The sequence below is a fragment of the Mustela nivalis genome (assembly GCF_964662115.1).
Source record: "Mustela nivalis genome assembly, chromosome: 15".
NCBI lineage: Eukaryota > Metazoa > Chordata > Mammalia > Carnivora > Mustelidae > Mustela > Mustela nivalis.
In genome coordinates, this window is record NC_139034.1 from 16,278,823 (window position 1) to 16,296,855 (window position 18,033).

The following is an 18,033-nucleotide window of genomic DNA, read 5'->3' on the forward strand; positions in this document are numbered from 1 at the left end:
GTACTTATAAATGTGAAAAGACATCTTCAGGCAATACAGAGGGACTGTTAGAACAGTGGTGCCTGGGACGCCTGGGTGGCTCAGTTGGTTAAGCAGCTGCCTTTGGCTCAGGTCATGATCCCAGCGTCCTGGGATCGAGTCCCACATCGGGCTTCTTGCTCCGCAGGGAGCCTGCTTCTCCCTCCGACTCTGACTGCCACTCTGTCTGCCTGTGCTCACTCTCTCTCTGACAAATAAATTAAAAAAAAAAAAAAAGAACAGTGGTGCCTATTTGAAACCAGTGAGGAAGTAGGACAGTATGTAAGAAGCATACGTTTATTAATGTCGTGTCCATTGTGCATGTGAAGCCTGAGAGGGTAAGGAAAAAAGGCATGTCAAATCAGGTAAGAAAGACAAGAAAAATGAGCTGGAGGGCTATTAGCTGAGAACTTAGAAACTGAAACTGGAAGACAAAGGCAAATTGTCAAGAAAGCTTACTGTTAGGATGCCAGGTGGAAACTGGGATTTTGGGAACGGTTTGGATGATGGGTAAGGATGTGTTCACAGTACACATGTACTGGTCTTTTTAGACTGGAATGGATGGAAAGGAAAGTGAGCTGGGGGATGTGGTTGGTGAGCACAGGGTTCCTAAATGCATATCTGTGGATACGAGAATTCAGATTTTGAGGAAGTGCTATTTTTTCCCCCTCGGGTTTTTTTCTGCCCACATTACAGATGGAGGAGTAGCGTGAAGTTACAAAGATTAGCTATTTAAAGAGGTGCACAAACAAAAGGCCGCTTGCAGGTGAGGCTGGCAGAAACCCACAAGGCGAGTTTGTGCCACATCTCTTAATTAATCAGGCACTTGAGTGTGTGTTCTTTGAGACACGTACTATGTGCATACTATATGTGCATCAGTTATGATTTGACTTCTGTTTCTCGAACCTAAGGAAATTCCTTCTTGAATGGACATTTGTGTGAAAATGCACATTGTGTGAAATGCACATATATGTATTTTTTGTTACCTGGAGTGGGAGCAAAGAGCTTGGATTCTGGTAATGACACTGTCGGAGTATCTTGTTCTTGTATTGTTGATGGAGAGGCGATCCTCTGAATGTCGTCTTCTCCCTCATGGGACCTGGGATCCAGTAATCAAGGGGAACTGAGACTATGATCATCTGTACTATAACTTCAGACATCTTAGGTCTTAATACTTGCCTAAAGGTATGGAAACCAGTATTGTTCTCCAAAGGAATTTCAGATAGGATTAAGTCGGAGACAATAAAGGAAAGAATATAAAAGCATCCTAGTGGTTTTTTTAGTCGGTTCTAGTAAAACAAAAATTGTTGAAGACTCTAAAGTGTGAGCTTCAACAAGAGTACAGGGCAAGGGTCACGCTTGATTGGGGAACCACTTTGAGTGAGGAAATCAGCCCCTGTAGTAGTGAGAGCAGGGGGGAGGGGAGGCCTGAGTTCGCAGTGGAGGCAGGACCCAAGACAAATGTGGGCAGAAGCACAGAGAAATTATGGTTCTGTTTTTTTTTTTTTTTAATTTTTATTTATTTATTTATTTATTTATTTATTTATTTATTTATTTATTTTCAGTGTTCCAAAATTCATTGTTTATTCACCACACCCTATGGTTCTGTTTTTAAGGCAACCTGCAAATACAGAAAAGCAAGTTCAGAGGTGGGATATTTTTAGAAGAGTTTTGGGGGGACAGGTCGGGGGACGTTGTAGCTGTATGCATTGCAATTGGCAGTCGTTGGATTACATTTTCTGCTTTGGGCCAAATGGAGCCAAACTACCTGCTCAGAAACTACCCCCTACCCCCTTAACTAAATAGCTTTTGAAAAGAACAGACACTTAAAATTTTATTGTCTTCTTTTGTGGCATGAACTTTATTTAAAACCTGAAAGAATCTCAACCTTAACAGATAAATGATAATTTTTTCCCTGTTCACAGAAAGTTTTGTAAATCACTATTTGCTAGAGGAGAGTTAGTCTACAGACTTTGGTTCATTAGTTTAAAAAAACAACAACAACTTTATTTCCATAAGATAAGCCAGAACAGAAACCTTTCAGTGTGAAGAAGCTGGAGAAAGAAAAAAAAAAGATGGTTTTTTGTTTCCTGTTTTTAGAAAATTTTTTTTATTGTCAAGGAGACAGCATGAGGCACTTCACTGAAAGGTTAGCTTTGACTGTGTGTGTCTGGATATCACTACAGTTCTCTTTTTAGGTGAGAGCAGTTAGATGCTTACTGAAGATTCGATTCATTTTTTTCATAGTAACTGATGGGTGTTGAGTATCACATTAGTTGTTTATTAAACTGGGGACTTACTACATCACATTTACATTTTACGTATTACATATGTATGCGTATATATACACATTACATATTTACATTATATTACATTTATTGTTGTTGAGTAAGAATTTATTCATCCATCCATTCACTTAATAAGTCTTTATTGAGTATTTACGTTAAGCAAGGACCTGGGCAAGATGCCCCAGGAGAGAATAGGACATTAAGATCCACGTTGTTTCAGAGGTGGTAACTCTGTGATGACGAGTTCATCCTACTATAGAGAAGGCCATGCTGAGAGCATTTGTTCTTTTTAGCTGCCTAGCATTTGAACCCCTTCTCTGTTCTGGAGAACTCTATCCCGGATGAGTCTGGAAGAAGCTGGGGCTTGGCCCAGTAAGAACATCAGACAGACATTGGATCTCTCCAGGGTCGGGGTGCAGCTTATGTTGCAGTGTGGACAGTCAAGATTTTGCCACACAGGACTGTGCCTGGAGCTGGAGGCCCGCGGAAGCCATCGCTTTAGAGCTCCTTCGTTTGGTAGTTACACCTGTACCCAGTGGCTAGAGGTGACATTGGGGACCAGCACATGCAGGTGTACAGAGGACATTAAGTGCTCCTTGGGGACGAGGTGCCAGTGGTGGGGGATGCCCACCCAGCAGGCTGGCCCCTTCCAGCTGAGTGGTGGTGTCCCCCTCCACCAAGCTCATTCTGATAGCACACTACACGTTGCTGCATGAAGCCACAGCAACATCACTCTCTAAGGACACAGGCAAGGAAGCACTCAGCCCTGCCTGGAAGGTCAGTGAAGGCTTTGTGATGGCATTTGAACTGAGCCTTGAACAAATAGTAGACTTTGCTAGGGTGCCTGGGTGGCTCAGTGGGTTAAGCCTCTGCCTTTGGCTCAGGTCATGATTTCAGGGTCCTGGGATTGAGCCCCGCATCGGGCTCTCTGCTCAGCAGGGAGCCTGCTTCCCCCTCTCTCTCTGCCTGCCTCTCTGCCTACTTGTGATCTCTCTCTCCCTCTCAAATAGATAAATAAAATATTTTTTAGAAAATAGTAGACTTTGCCAGACTCCTGCCTGGGGCAACTGTGGGGACGCCTGATGGAAGTAGTCATCGTGAGTCTTGCTGGTTATTAGGGAAAGGGGTGAATACAAAGAAAGGGAGCCGTTTGCGAGCCAGCTGGTGAGCTTATGTGGAGAAAGGTGTGGTTGCAGAAACTAGTGAGGCATCTGATCTATGGAGCCAGGGTCTGGAGCAGAGACAGAGAGCTGGAAACTGGGGCAGTATCACAGCTGCCTTTTTTTTTTTTTTTAGATTTTATTTATTGTTGGTTGGGGGAGGATCAAGGGGAGGCACAAAGGGAGAGGGACAAGCAGACTCCACGCTGAGTACCAAGCCTGACATAGGGCTTGATCTCAGGATCTGAGATCATGACCTGAGGCGAAATCAAGAGCTGGATACTTAACTGACTGAGCCGCCCAGGTGCCCCTAGAGTGAGGATTCTGATGCAAGAACTTTGGCTCCAGAAATCAGATTCTTAAACAATGAGCTGTGCTGCCTTTCATGAATAAATGAATGATTAGTTATAGCAGATTTATATGAGCTATAAAAATGTACTTAGTAATGCATTTCAAAGTAAATAGTTAATAAAAATAAATTTTATAAATAATGAGGTAATAGCTTTCTTTTATTAGGAGAAGATAGGGGTAAGACAAGTATTTGGAAAATATAAATATATATCTATATATATTTTAAATAGAGGCCCAGGTTCTTGGAATATATGTTATTACAGCATCACATGAAATCTGGTTCATAAATGAATACTGAATTTTTAAAGACTAGTAAATCTGTCTGATATGTGTTCCAAACAGCATATCAGACATCTTTATCATCATCCTTATAAGATATACCTCCTTCTTATGGGAGAAGTTATAACAATAAACATGATAATTTCCATCATAATTCATGTTTTGGTCTAAAAGCTCACTTCAATGGCTAAGACATATATAACAGTTGGAATTTGGAAATGCAGTTGAACTGGAAACTTTCTTAAAACAGGATTCAGTCTTTCAAAGCCACTGCCTCATCCTGAACAAATGTCTTGGCTTTTGCTTTCAAATTTAGTACTTGGTCTGAATGGTGAGACTGAATTAGACCATTAACTCCTGTACCACTACGCTTTGAAGTAAGGTAATGGGCAAGTTACAAATATTGGGAAACAGTCCGTCAAGAAGAAAAAGGCAGCAGCATGAAGTTAAATTAGTTGAATTCTTTCCAGACAGAGGTACAGAGTCAAGTGATCCAAAACCAAATTTGCCTAATAATTAAAGTTATTTTTGGTATTAAAATATTAGTCTGTTGCCATCCATGTTCAACTGTTGACTCTTTCATTTGTACTATTAATATTTCTAGATATAAAACTTTCATGATTTTACTTCCATATCAATAATGATAGGCTCTCGGGGCACCTGGGTGGCTCAGTGGGTTAAGCCTTTGCCTTCAGCTCAGGTCATGACCTCAGGGTCTTAGGATCCAGCCCTGCATCAGGCTCTCTGCTCAGCAGGGAGCCTGCTTCCCCCTTCCTCTCTGCCTGCCTCTCTGCCTACTTGTGATCTCTGTCTGCCAAATAAATAAATAAAATTTAAAAATTATAATGATAGGCTCTCTCCATTCGCATGCAGAGAGCGTCGTTAGAATGCTCAGCTGTGGAATCAAACCCCTTGGCCAAATACGGGTGATGGATTTGTGTCAGAACCAGGGAGCCAATTAGAGTGTTAATTTTGAAGGTGATTGTTCAGAATTGTTAGGGGCTTTAAGTGTGAACGTATGCTTGATATATGTTCAAAGGAAGTACTGACTGCATGTCCAGTAGGCTTTCTGACCTCAAAGTGCTTGTTAGGGGACCAGTAGATGCTGATGACGGAAGTGAAGATAGACTGGTTCAATGAAATAAATAGAGTTGACATAAAAGTCAACTGTTATTGTTCAACTTGTTCATTTTCTTTCCTTTTTCTGTAATTTGCCCACAGTAGGCCCCTTTTTATTTTTAGCCCGCTTATGCTTGCCTCTGTTATGGCATTATCTCATTATTGAGAAAGCCTTACTTTTTAAGTTTGAGATGGTAGTATTGTCGCATGAATAGGCATCATTTAGATGGACAATAGACAGTTCTATACGCATGGGTTACTTTACTATAGCTTTTATTCCAAATGGCACTGTTGATACAACATTTTCTTATTTTCTTTCCCTTTCATATTTCATTTGAAAATTCTCTCAGTCATTCATCCAATTACATATTAAAAAAATTGCATTGCATGTAAAAGTGCTATAAGCTGGTTATGGCAGCTGAAAGGAAGTCTACATCTCATGGTGGTGTTATAATACACAAGTAGAAAGAGCATTAATTATTACAATTCTGAGTAGTAAAAACTGAGATAAGATCATTTGATAGACAATTTTTTTTTAAAAGATTTTATTTATTTATTTGTCAGAGAGAGAGCGAGAGAGAGCGAGCGAGAGCAAGCACAGGCAGACAGAGTGGAAGGCAGAGTCAGAGGGAGAAGCAGGCTCCCTGCGGAGCAAGGAGCCCGATGTGGGACTCGATCCCAGGACGCTGGGATCATGACCTGAGCCGAAGGCAGCTGCTTAACCAACTGAGCCACCCAGGCGTCCCTTGATAGACAATTTTATTGTGACCCTTTAAGTTATCATATCTTAGAGGTGCTGATACATAGGAGCATGTGTGCCTGTGTGTTCACACAGAGTATACATATGTACACATGTGCATCAATTCACACACATATATAGCATATACATAAAACAAGAATAAAAGCTCTTGGGCCTTTTTGAGGATTAATGAATGAAAATTTATTTATAATTGAAAGGACCTTGGGTTAATCAAGAATTAAGATCAGGTTTCTGAAAGTCAAGGTGGGCATATTTTGGGGACCAAGGTATTCACACACCTTTGGAGGCAGGTATCAATACAGCCCACTAGTTTTTGAAATGTTTTTATTTGGAGATAAGTAGGTACAGAAAACTTGATTGCCAGTTTTATGTTCACTGACTGAAGCAGATATGACACCCAGGCATATGATTTAGTAAACAAAAAGGAATGGGGATAGGGACGATTATAATTTACTAGTAATCCATAGAGTTTATTTTAGACTAGAATTTCACTCCTTTGTGCTAAGACTTTGCTTTTTTGCTTTTATTGTCATGACAGATTATTTGTAGGCCTGTCTGTATCCTTGCCAGGATGCTGCCCTCACAGCCTTCCTGTGATAACTGTTGATATCCTTTATATACTTCCCGCAACCAGGAGGACAGGACTAGTACATAAGAAGAATTCTGAAATGTATTCATTTTTCCTCAAGAAACTTTTAAAACTAAACTATGTTTTAACTACATTAAGGGATTTTTAAAACATAGTTGTAATACTTTGGTCATCTTGACACAAATATTTTCATTTTCCTGGTTCCTTTCCAGTCTCTATTCATATATGAATTTGTTTTACATATTTGGAATTCTGTCTGTTTTTCCATTTAACATAAAGACAGTTCCATGGTTTCAAAGTCTTCATTATTACACTTTTGATTGCTACACAATAGGTCTTTTTTTCTTTTTTCTTTTTTTTTTTTTTTTTAAGTAGTCTCCATGCCTAGCACCCAGCATGGACCCCATTATAGGGCCTGAACTCACAACCCTGAGATTAAGACCTGAGCTGAGATCCAAGAGTCAGACACTCAACAGACTGAGCCACCCAGAAACCCCTACCTATTTTCTTACAAAACCTTTTAAAGTAATTGCTCTTTCTTTTCTAGCTAGCCATATTAGCATACCATAATTATCTGAAAGTTTTATTCAACTATTAATATTACTAGTTTTCTTCACACATGATTTTTATTCTTATATAATTCCTCATGAATATACATGTATCTATGTATATATATAGCATATGTATATAGCCATTTCTTAAAAGTCAATGGATATTACTGCATAATTCATAATCAACAGTGGGAAAGCCCAGAATTACATTGAGTATACTGAGTAACTAACTGTTAATTCAGCCTTCCATCTGTTTTTTTCTCTGACATGTCATATTGCTCATCTGATTTGACCTTTGATTACTGTCCTTGCCTTTCATATTTGTACATGAAAGTTAAAATAAATACTACATAAAATAAAGAAATGAGACGTTATTTGATAGTGAGTTCCAAAGATTTACACTGAAAACCATTCTCCTGAAATAGTGAACTTATATGAACTTAAAGGCAGGTGTGGAATCTACATTAGTTTAGTAATAGTTTGAATATTGACACACTTATTCTTAATGTGTTTTGTCTGCAACAGTTACCAAGGAAGCAAATAAAACACAGAATATACTAAAGTTTGTTGAGAGGGTGGTATTCAAGCATATTATTATATATCTGACCTAGGGCTTGTAATAACGTGAAATATATGGAATAGTGCTTTACTTCAAAGCTAACATTCATAGCCTTAAATGTATTAATCTCTCTCTTTCGCTGTGTATATGTATTGATATTTATTTAACCATAGGTGTATCTTGTTTCTGTATCTTAGTTCCTCCTATGCTTGTAAATTTTCAGAGTCTGTTATTACTGTCCTTGTCTGAGTACCTAAGGGTTACAGTTCTAGTATTTAGACCCCAAACTCTTCATTGTTATTGTGTTTTAGTTTTTTAAGGGCACTCAAAAATTTTTTTTTTACAGGAGATAAATTGGATATCATACACATCCTCTTGTTTAGCTGACATGTTTTATTTTCCTTCTGCTACCCGTGGATGTATAGTGAAAGCTATTTCTATGCCTTTGTGTTATCCCTGACTGCTTCTGTGCTCTCCCCTTCTGGTCACCTTTGCAAATCTGCAAATTTCAGGTCAGTTCCTTGGATCACTGAGGACCCTTCTTGGAGTCCTCAGCACTCTTCTATGCGTAGGTGATAAAGAGGTTATGTGGATTCAGCCAATATCTCTCATTTCTAGTAACTCCTGAGGAGAAGAAAAAGGACAGTACGTAGGAGAGTAAAATGTCAGGTTTCTGAAAATACCTGCATTTAAAAATTGAGTCTTTTTTTTTTTTTGAATTGGATCATATTGTGTTTTTATTTATTTCTCCTCTTTAATAATGTTTCTTTAGGATCTCCCCAGAGTCCTTCTTCTTCATCAGCTGTCTAAGCAGGAAGGTGCATGGACCATACTTCCATTGTTACCACAGTATGTTTAATTTGAAATGTGTAGATTTTGACATTTCTACCTGACCACTCCTATGCTCCCTACTTTTTTAAGAGTCAATAAGAAAAGTAAATTTGAACTCTATTTCTTATGACTACTATATTACCTAAATTTCTTGATTCTTTTAATCATGAATGGCTTCTGTTTTTAAATATGTTGCTTTCTTAAATATTTTTTTTAAAGATTTTATTTATTTATCAGAGAGAGAGGGAGAGAGCGAGCACAGGCAGACAGAATGGCAGACAGAGGCAGAGGGAGAAGCAGGCTCCCTGCTGAGCAAGGAGCCCGATGTGGGACTCGATCCCAGGACGCTGGGATCATGACCTGAGCCGAAGGTAGCTGCTTAACTAACTGAGCCACGCAGGCGTCCCATATGTTGCTTTCTTAAAAGCTAAAATATCAATATATTTGATACTTATCTTTGGAAATTATCTACCTTCTGGACTGGTGGTGTTACAGAGAGCAGTAACTTTAAGAACTCTAGCTGTCTTATAAACCATTAGTATCTGGCTTTCCCATAAGCTAAAATTATACATTGAAGAAAAATGTAGGGGAAAAATCTAGATTTCTAGCCATTTTATATGTCTTTCATCCATTTCTTGCTTATTAGTTTTAAACCTTATTATAAACTCATTTTATAGAAGTGTTTACTATAACCTGTTTCTCTTTGTCAGCTTTTCTGTAACATATAGCAGAAATTCATCATGGATTTTCTTCTGTGAAGAGGAGACAAGAATACAAATTCCAGAACTCTTAGAAACACTCAGAAGATACGACCCATCAAAGGTGAATACAAATTTAACCATAGGTGTATCTTGTTTCTGAATCTTAGTTCCTCCTATGCTTGTAAATTTTCAGAGTCTGTTATTACTGAATTTATCTAACTGGGGGAAATGCTTAAAAGAAGATTTAATTTTAATTGAGAGGTTTTCCAAACTAATAAGAACACTTAATTTAAAATTAAAAGGAATGAAATAATAGTTGAATAGTTAGAAGTAATGTTCAAATAATTCTTTCTGAAGTTTTTGTAGCTTTTGGAGGGATAGAACTTTCAGTGAACCATTTTTAAATGACAAAATCTATTTATATGTGTTACAGTTTCAGAGAGTTAAAAAGCTATAACTCTGGGTTAAGAAATAAGTTTAAATTGCTTATTTCTCTTTGTCAGCAATGACCACATATTATTTTAGATAAGTAGTATTTCTTGGTTGCCAGCTGTGCATCAAGGACTGTGATAGCAGGGGCTAGGACAGACAGACGAGGATCTTGAAGACATGGATGATAAAGAATGGCAGGAGAAAACAGAACATTTGGAAAGCAATGAAAAGTGAGAGGTCTTACAGTAAGGGAAATATCAGAAGCCCAGAGCAGGGCATCAAACCTAATCTCCAAGAGTCAGGACAGGAGGCGACCTTTAATCTGAGTCCTGTAGGATGAGTAAGAGTTAATAGGAGAGAGTATTTTAAGCAGAAGGAACAAAATCTGAGAAGGTCTGGAGATAAGAAGGGGTGCTTCTCATGTTAGAAGTCTAATGCTAAAAAAAAAAAAAAAGTCCACTGCTACTTTCTGTATCCTTATCTTTCATATTTTTAGATTTTATTTTGGGCAGATATGATGTAGCAATTGGATCATGTTTATTTCTAAGTCCCTAGCACTGAGCAGAGTGTTGAACACTTAATACGTGGTCAATGAGTATCTGTGATTGACGGGTTAACTCTGCAATGTCAGCTTTCCTGCTGGGCTACATCCTGTCTCAGGAGAATGCCCTAGAGATAAGTTGAGAGTAATTAGCCTATTCATTTCTCTTGGAGAAGCCCAGGTTATACCCAAATCACCATATGGAATCCTTTAAACTTAGAATAAGGAAAATTGGGGGCTTTCAGGTACCACTAGACACCTGTCCCACCCCTATTCTGGTCCCACTCCAGAACTAAATCATATTTAATGAAAACGTGGAGAAGGAAAGGTGGCTCCTGGGTGCCTGCTTCATTTACTGATGTAGGAATAATGTTGGGCAACAGTGATCATTCTCAAACAATGGAAAGTCTGTTACCTTAACAAAGCCACGGGTTTCAGTGTTCTTTAAAAACTGCAAGGGTCCATTATGATTTCTCTTTATGCCTTTGCTTTCTGGAAAGATACAGATATAATTGAATGAGAAGGTTGTTAGGTTGAAAAGAAAAATCCGTCAAAGGAGAGAAGAATTATAAATGTGTCTTATCCCGTCTTTTCAGATGATGCTAACCAGCATCTATGTACTTTGGCCATGTTTTGTGTAAAACATCTGTTAGGCTGTTAAGTTTCCTTTTGACTTGAAAAAAACTCCCAAATCCTTTTTAGAATGTAGGAGTTTTAATCTCCTCCTAGTGTTCATTTCACCTGGAGATTATTTTTCCATTATCCGTGGCTCTAATTCTTTGCAGAAGATGGTGACTCACTGTGCTTTTTAATGAAAATTGGAATGATAAATTTAAAAGTTCAAAGCAAGTTCATGAAAAGCAAGTACAGAATAGAGGTAAAATGAGAGGTTTTCCCCCTCTTTCCTGAACTCAGCCTTTTAAAAAAATCTAGGATGCTTTATTTCTTTTGAAACTAGCATTAGGAAATAAAAATTATGTAATGTTCAAGTTAGCTCAAACCAGTGTGCTTTTTTCCCCTACCATTTGGAATTTTAGAAAAAAGCAAAACTGGCTTTGATAGTGTTACTAATAAACTATATTAAAGTAGTAATTATGTAGTATGTTAGAGCATCAGTAGTTTTTTTTATTCTGATGTTTTTTCCTTCAGTATCTTTCTGTCATTCTTATGTAAATTTACACTGTTATACAATATTTTAAATGGAAAACTTAAATTTTATTAAAATAATTAATCTTTTTAAAATTGCCTTTCTAGGTGAGTTCTAGAAGTTTCCATATCTTGCTGGAGACCTTTTTTCCTACTGTATGCTTTTAATATGAGTTTGCATTTGCCGAAATGTCTTGTTGTTTTTTTTTTTAATAGATGTGAAGCGCCGGTTCTGGTAAAGAGTAATTCTAAGATACTAATGGAACATTGTCTGAATTGTTATTTTACAGCTTATCTTGATTATAATTGTCTTTACTGTGAAACTATTAAGAAAATTGTTAAGAAGAAGGGGGGAGTGCCTCTTTCCACAGATTCTGTGTAAATTTCTCCCTTAGTTTATATGGTAACAATCTTATACACTTGATCATAGCCAGACACTGCCATTAGAAGTTAAAACACAGAAACATGTTTTGCATAAAATTGTGTTTGCAGCAGGAAATTCTAACAGTGAAAGATTAGTGAGAAAGGTACTGAAAATCTCCTGAAGTATTTTATTTTCTTTAAACAAGCTATATTGATGTGGTATGTTACATGTGATGATTTTCATATCGAGTAATGTGTAACAGTTTGAGAAAGTCCTATGTCATTGATTTTTTTTTATAAGATCTTGAATTTCTATCTTAAGCCAAAACCATATACCCTATAGTTATCCCTCTTGCCTGGTGATGATTTATAATAACCATAAAATGTCAAGAAAATCGTGACGCAGCTTCAAAGGCCGAGCACACAGTTATGTTAATGGGTTCCACACATGTTCAGTTAAGATCTGTTGCTGAATTGAGCAAAACCAAGGGTTTGGGAGGTATTTGGGACACAGCCACAAGCAGAAGAGATAATATGGTGTCCCTCTCAGTTTTGTTTTCTGGAGCAGGGAGTGAGGTGGGGATGGCTGGATAACAAGAAAATATGCAAAACATTTAGAATTTAGGGTGCTTGATTTAAATTAGTTTCTCTAACAGGGTGGTTTCCATTTGAAGCTCTCTTGGGCTTGCTCCATTCATTTAACAAAAGTAGTAAGCACTTATTCCATGTTAATTAAGTCTTCTGGTGGGGATAGAGCAGTGAGCGAAATGGACGGTTTCCCTGCCGAGGGGCGGGGTGTTCTTGTGGCAGGAGAGATAGGCAAGGAGCCAAAATGCAAACAATGTGGCCGATGGTAGTAAGAGCTATGGAGAACAAGAAAGCAGAATGAGAGGGATAAGGGATAGATTGGGGGTGGCCTTACTCTTGTATATAGGGTATCAGGTCACTTTTGAGCAGAGTAGGAAGGAACCAAGGGAATGAGCCATGTGCTCCCTGCTCCTGTAACTCCCTACTGCATACCCCTTCTTGAGGTTCTAATTGGAACCTCAAATTCAACATATGCAAAACTGAACTCTTAATGCCCTTTAAAAAAAAAAAGATTATTTTATTTATTTATTTGACAGAGATCACAAGTGGACAGAGAGGCAGGCAGAGAGAGGGGGGGCAAAGAAGGCTCCCCACTGAGCAGAGAGCCCGATGTGGGGCTTGATCCCGGGACCCTAGGATCATGACCTGAGCTGAAGGCAGAGGCCTTAACCCACTGAGCCACCCAGGCGCCCCACTTAATGCCCCTTTTAAACCTTTCCCATCTTCAGTCTTCCTCATCCAGAAATGGCATTATGGTCTATCCAGTGATTCATATAAGAAAACCTAGAACTCATAACGGATTCCTCCTTTTCCCTCAGCTGTGTGTTGGCATATCCCACTGAGGCTACTTCCAAAATATATCATCTTCCATCCTCTCTCCATGTTTAAAACTGCTACTCTGGTCCAGACTACCATCATATCTTGTCTTGACAATTATTAGAGTCTCCTTGCTGGTCTCTTGTTTTCTACTCTTGCCATCCTAATAATCTAGCCTCTTGGTAATTCAGATCATATCACTTACCTGTTCAGAAATCTCCACTGATTTCCGACTGCAGCTCAGATAGTTTCACTAGATTCAGCATTTTAGGTGGGCAGTGATTTTCTTCTGTCATGGTAAAGATGTTGTTCCATTGTCTTTTACATCCTGTTGTTTCCATTGAAAATTCAACTGTATGTTTTAGTTCCTCACCCTAACCCGTCTCCCCTCAAGCTACTCTTAAGGTTTTCTATAACTTTGGTCTTTTCAATCAACATATGCCTCTGTGTGGTTTCCTTAGTACTCTACCGGTGTTTATAGGGCTTCTTGAATCTATGGCTTGATGACTTCTGTTAGTTTCAGAAGATTCTAAGACTCTGTTTCTTCAAATATTGGTTTAGTTCCATTCTCTTTCTCCTCCTATTCTGGCCTTCCAATTTCATGTGTTTTAGATTTGCTCACTGTTTCTCATATTGCTTTTATTCTCTTTTCTGTATTTTCTTCCTTTTGTTTTCTCTTTTGTGCAACAAACTATTTTTTATTCACTTACTACCTTCCAGGCCACTGATCCTTCCTTTTCTTGTGTCTAATATCCTCTTGGATTCCTGACTTCAATTATTGCCTTGGTCAGTTTTAGAATTTCCATCTGACTTCTGTTTATATTCTAGCTTTTTGGTAAAATTCTTCATCTTTTCATCTGTTTCCTTAAATATATGAACAATACTTTTTTTTTTTTTTGATAACTGCGGTATTTGACTTATCTATGCTTCTTTATTTCTCATTTTTCTCTTTGTTTTTGTTCTGGTGCTGTTTCTTGGCGTGCCTGGTAATTTTTCACTAAATTCCAGATATTTTGTGTGAAAAATCAAAGAGGCTATGGATGATATCCCTATGTACAGGAGGATTTATTATTCTTCTGGGTTGTACACCTGGTTTGGGTAGATCTATTTACAGACTGCCCTCCCTTCTAGACCCTTTCTTCCAGCAGACGCTGCACCTGGGCTTTGGGCTTCCCAGCACCACTGCTGGAGCCTTTGGTCGGCAATTAGCCTCTTCACTGCTGCTTTACACTTGGCTCTTGGTTCTTTTCTTGTTTTCTTTTTCTTTCTTTCTTTCTTTTTTTTTTTCAACATAGGAGTTGAAGGGAAATCACATGCAGAATTTGGGGCTCACTTTTCTGGATCTGCTTAAATCTCTACCTTCTTGGCAGCCTCCAGCTCCAACCCCTTTCTTAGTCCAGCAAGGCTGCAGGGTCCCAGCTGCTGCTTTCTGTTGTGTGCCATTCCCTGTTATGGGCAAAAGGCTTGAGGGGTAAAAGGAGGTGACTACAGGCTTCCTGTGAATATGCTTCCCTTCTCTCTCGGATGTTCGCTCTCATCTACTATCTGTCTTTGTTTTCTGAGGCCCTCAATTATTTGGTTTAAGTATTTTCTCCAGCATTCACATCTGTTCTCAGTGGGAGATGTGTTGTGGCTGGAAGTGGAAGCCTTAGACTACACTTGGACTAAGTCTGCAGTGCTTCCTGCTGTCATCTGAAATCCACCCTGAGCTGTCTCCTGCCTGTCTCTTTCATACCATTTCCCCCTACCCGGTGTATTCTAGCACACCGGACTTCCTTTTTCATCAAATGCATCAAGCTTGTTCTCACCATGGGACTTGGTAGTAACTGCCTTCATTGTTCTTCCCTAGATTTGTGCATAGCTGGCCCTTTGGTATTACTTACTCTTAATTCAGTTGTTAGCTCATGAGAGGTTTTTCTCTCTTTCCAGGGAAGCCCCTAGGAGCTCTGTTTTATTTTCATCCTACTACAGTGCAGTCACCATCTGACCCTATTTTACTTATTTTCTGTTTCCCCACTATTATGTAAGCTGTGTTCCCACCTGGTATGGAATAAATGACAAATGTTAATTGATAATAATAAATGTAAATTGAGTGAATGAATAAATGAATAAATGAATAAAATAGGCACTAATTCTGGAAGGAATTTTTCAGATTCTTCTTTGAAAACCTCAGAAGGGCATAAAGGAACACTGCTTTCTTGTCTTTATATTTATTTATTTATTTATTTAAAGATTTTATTTATTTATTTGACAAGTAGGCAGAGAGGCAAGCAGAGGGGAAGTAGGCTCCTGGCTGAACAGAGAGCCCAATGTGGGGCTCCATCCCAGGACCCTGAGACCATGACCTGAGCCGAAGGCAGAGGCTTAACCCACTGAGCCACCCAGGTGTCCTGGAACAGTGTTTTCTTTACCTTAATAGTATTTTGATACAGAATTTTCTGTAAAATACCACTTTTATATGTTTATGGCATAATGACTAACATTTTGTTTATCCTGTTGATATACTAAGTTACTGTCTTTGTGAAGATTATGCCATGTTCATTATCATAGAGCATTAATTATGTTTTTGTTAAAATTCTTTAGAAAGTAATAATCTATGCTAATTCTGTATTACCCAGAATACTTAATTAACTAGAATTAGTGATATGACTTTGTTTTTGGCCTTATAACAAGATGGCTTTTTAAGAAAAGGACATTTTATTTATTTTTAATTTTTTATTTTTTGGATGTACATTTGAAATACATTTTACTTTATTTTATTTAAATTCAATTGATTGATTATAGTGTGTTATTAGTTTCAGAGGTAGTGTTGAGTGATTCATTAGTATTCTAAAACACCCAGAATAACACATCACGTGCCCTCCTTAATGCCCATCACTCATTTACTCTCTCCCCCAACCCCTCCCCTCCAGCAACCCTCAGTTCGTTTCCTATAATTAAGTCACTTATGGTTTGTTTCCCTCTCTGGTTTTGTTGTATTTTATTTTTTTCTTCCTTCCCCTTTGATCCAAATTCTACATATGAGTGAGATCATATGATAATTGTTTTTCTTTGACTTATTTTGCTTAGCATAATATCCTCTAGTTCCATCTGTGTCGTAGAAAATGGTAAGATTTCATTCTTTTTTGATGGCTGTGTAATATTTCATTGTATGTATGTATGTATGTATATATATACACATACACATATGTATATATACACTACATCTTCTTTATAAGAAAATGATGTTTTATATCTTTATTTAACAGGAATGGTTTTTAGGAAAAGCCTTACATGACGAAGAATCTACAATAATTCACCATTATGCCTTTTCTGAAAATCCTACGATTTTTAAATATCCAGACTTTGCTGCTGGCTGGGCCCTTAGTATTCCACTTGTAAACAAGTAAGAATTTATTAGACTTTGTGTGTGTATGCATGTGTGTGTGTGTGCTCGGATCACCATTTAGTTCACTGAGTACCGCAGCTGATCTCAGGTGAGTTTGGCACCGGAGGCAGTGTGTGATGGTATGGGAAGACTGGAACAGAGCCAGTACCTGGGGGGCTTGCTTCTGTTCTGTCACGTACTTGTTCTCTCAGACTAATTACTCATCTGTTCTCTATTTCCTCTTCCTCGCCTGCAAAATAAGGTGAGTAACAAATTGTGAGCCTAAGGGAGGGTACACAAGTGCTCTGAGAATTCTGCATCCACAAGAGTTATTACTGTTTTCATGGATCTGGTTAACTATAGGTATGACTTAGATTGTCAGTAAGAAATCAGGTCTGTGACATGCCCAGGGAGTGGGAGTTGATGACAAATTATGTACATGGGTACACACGTTCCCATGGGCCGGGCAGCAGGGACAGTTACTAGAGCTGTACACGTCTGTACCTAGCTATTTGTGTGTGCCATTGCAGTAATGCTTTTTTCAATGTGAAAAGTAAAGATAATTAAGTTGTAACCCAGGAGAAATAGGATTGTTGACAGGCTCTTAATTCAAGTGCCTCAGATTAATTATGATGTGTTTTTCTTCTTTAGGGAATGGAAAGTTGATAAAGCAGTTGTGGCCTTTGTATCTTCAAAGATGGAAGGGTGTCTGTTTTTTCTCACATCAGGTGTGCTGTTTCTACGGTTTTGAGTCTTAGGGTTTTGAGTCTTGGAAAGCTTTTTAGACAGATAGTAGTACCTTGTCTTTCGTGGCTGGCCAACACTTTTTGACATTTGAAAATTTTTACAGCGTAAGACCGTCCTTTCTGATGGAGAATCCAGGAAAGATCAACAATACCACCTCCACGTTGTATCGCCTTCCTTCCTACTAGACAGCAGCTCCGTGAGGTGGGCTCCATTAGGTTGATGCGCTGTATAAAATCTTTTGGGAATGGAGTTCTGTGGAGATGGAGACAGTGAGATCGTGGTCCATTTGGCTTGGGAGGTCATGATAGAGGAGGGGTCATTTGAAGGCTGGCAGCTGAGACAGTAGCTTCCTGACATGGCAGCTTCCTGATGGTGATGGAGGCCATAGCTCCTCGGCTACCCATCTCTGTCGTGTCAGTTGGAGGTTGATCTTGGAATCTCAGCCTGTAGTCTCTTTATTCAGACTTTCTAGTAATTCTATGAGCCATCCGTATGCACTAATAAGTGTCCTTTGTGCTTAAACTGGCCAGAGTGGATTCTATTATCTCCAACTAAAATGTGAGACCCATGGACCCGTCCTGAGAATACCAGGCAAAGATACCCCATCCCCAGCCTGTGCCAGACATGCCTAGGAGGGCCCACACATGTTCCCCGCTCTGTTCTCAGAAAGGGATGGGCAGGAGGGGAAGGGGAATGAGAAAAGAAGGTTGTCATTCCCTTCTTACCCTGCACTGTCTGGCTCTGCTCTCAGCAGGATGCGGGGAAGATAATTCTGTTTCAGCTGTCCTGGGTCATCTTTACTCTCAGACGAACTAAGTTTGGGTTTG

The 18,033-nt window shown here is 38.7% G+C and overlaps 1 protein-coding gene across 6 annotated transcripts in view; it reads left to right on the forward strand.

Annotated features, from left to right (window-relative positions):
* B3GLCT (beta 3-glucosyltransferase) overlaps nucleotides 1-18,033 on the forward strand; it is a 118,214-nt gene that overhangs the window by 36,160 nt on the left and 64,021 nt on the right. For all 6 annotated transcript variants that reach the window (XR_014303530.1, XR_014303531.1, XR_014303532.1 and 3 more), the window contains exons 5-7: nucleotides 8,447-8,523; nucleotides 9,216-9,327; nucleotides 16,341-16,477. Coding sequence is in view for 3 of the 6 variants with exons in the window: in XM_082701486.1 (XP_082557612.1) it covers nucleotides 8,447-8,523; nucleotides 9,216-9,327; nucleotides 16,341-16,477 (326 nt within the window). In the remaining 3 variants the exon portion in view is untranslated. The remainder of the gene's footprint in view (nucleotides 1-8,446; nucleotides 8,524-9,215; nucleotides 9,328-16,340; nucleotides 16,478-18,033) is intronic.